General features: G+C 31.2%; 1 protein-coding gene across 1 annotated transcript in view; it reads left to right on the top strand.

The window, feature by feature from the left end:
* The window catches only part of LOC105619753, a 5,178-nt gene extending 4,241 nt beyond the window's left edge, over nt 1-937 (top strand). The window contains exons 2-4 of the mRNA XM_012201271.1: nt 7-47; nt 478-576; nt 649-937. Of these exons, the coding sequence (XP_012056661.1) occupies nt 7-47; nt 478-576; nt 649-937 (429 nt within the window). The remainder of the gene's footprint in view (nt 1-6; nt 48-477; nt 577-648) is intronic.
* Nucleotides 938-1,569: the final 632 nt, after the last annotated feature.

Below are 1,569 nucleotides of genomic sequence, written 5' to 3'. Positions count from 1 at the left end.
GGTGAGCTAACGATGCAGCTCCATCCTACATCAGATTCTCTTGCAGGGTAAGTTAGATATAAATATTGTCAACTTGTAAGATATTTGGAGGTAATTATTTGGAGATAAATATTTAGTTGATGTTTCGAAAATCAAGTAATTCTGACAAAGCTATGTAAAAGATTTAGAATTCTGGCATGGATTTATCATAGAAATTTGTATAGGATGATTCTCTGGTAGTATATCGCATTCATTTCATTTGAAAAAATGAAAAGAGTTCAAGAGCTCAACATTTTATGAAGAACAAGATAGCTTGTGATGATTCAATCAGGTCTCCAAGTAAAAAGATTTGCATAAAATATTTTTTAATTATTATGATCGTCACAAAATAGCTTTTCTTGTTTCTTAAGTTTGCAGTGCCACTGGAGTATCATTTCGTATACAATTATAGTAGGCCCCATGTTCTTTTCATAATTTCCTATACCCCTCGATGTGTAGTAAATGGGCTGACGAGGATATTGAGATGCTCCGTCAGTCGGTCAGAGCCTTCAGTGAAGAATTGAGCAGAATAAGCGAGCACATCAAGAGTCGGACGGTGTAAGTTTTCACACGCTGCCATCATGGCAGTCAGTCCGAATCTCACACCGAACGTATTGTTTTCTTTTCCAGCTCTCAAATTCGAACAACCTTGAAGAAGAAGACGTTTGAGGAAGCAGGAATGACAGTCAGGCAGCAACAGATTTTACCTCAGCAGGCACAACAATCCACATTAGTTCAGCAACAACAGGTGAAACAGCAATCGACATCGGGAAACCAGAGTCTTATGGGAAAATCGGCGGAAGTTACACTAAACATGCTGAATGCACCTGAAACGGAAGTAGACGTTGAGGGACTTCCCGAGGAATGTCAAGTTAAGCTCGAATTTGAAGAAGGTGCTACTGAAGAAGTCACTGGTTAAACTAGTTCATTTGTTCGTAAATAAAATAAATGACGGAAAATCTGGTGATACCATCTTCATTTTTGATCATAACTTGTTCATTGAACATTCGAATTTTAACTAGTTTTAAGCATCAGTATATCTCGTATAAATCAGTATATCTCATAAGTTACTTTTTTGTAATAAATGTATGAAAATTTAGTTTGGTGTTATTCGGCATCCTTCTCTTTGTTCATTAAATATAACTTTTACTTATTTAGAGAAGTTATTTATTAGAGTAGATTTAGAATAGTTTATAACTGAGATAGTCTTTTAAGAATGTACTATTTTTTAACTAAATGTGTGAAAAAATTAGGAAAAATTACATTTTTTTCTATATTATATTGGAAAGTAATATAAAGAGTTTGATTTAAAATCAACGACTTGGAATCTGAATAAAAAATTATTTTAATAAGCAGTGGACATGTTTTTAAAAAATAATTAAAATGAAGTGAAAATATATTTAAACTGTAAAATTGTATTGTTAAATATAAATATTGTAATCTCATTGAACTATTTTTTAAAAAACATTTATAGTATGTATATATATATATATATATATATATATATATATATATATATATAATATTATTATTTAGTTAGTAGTAGTAGTA

This window comes from Atta cephalotes (assembly GCF_000143395.1).
Source record: "Atta cephalotes unplaced genomic scaffold scaffold00022, whole genome shotgun sequence".
NCBI classification, from domain to species: Eukaryota; Metazoa; Arthropoda; class Insecta; order Hymenoptera; family Formicidae; genus Atta; species Atta cephalotes.
Note: the sequence above shows the minus strand (reverse complement) of the source record. Positions and strands in the feature narration are given on the sequence as shown.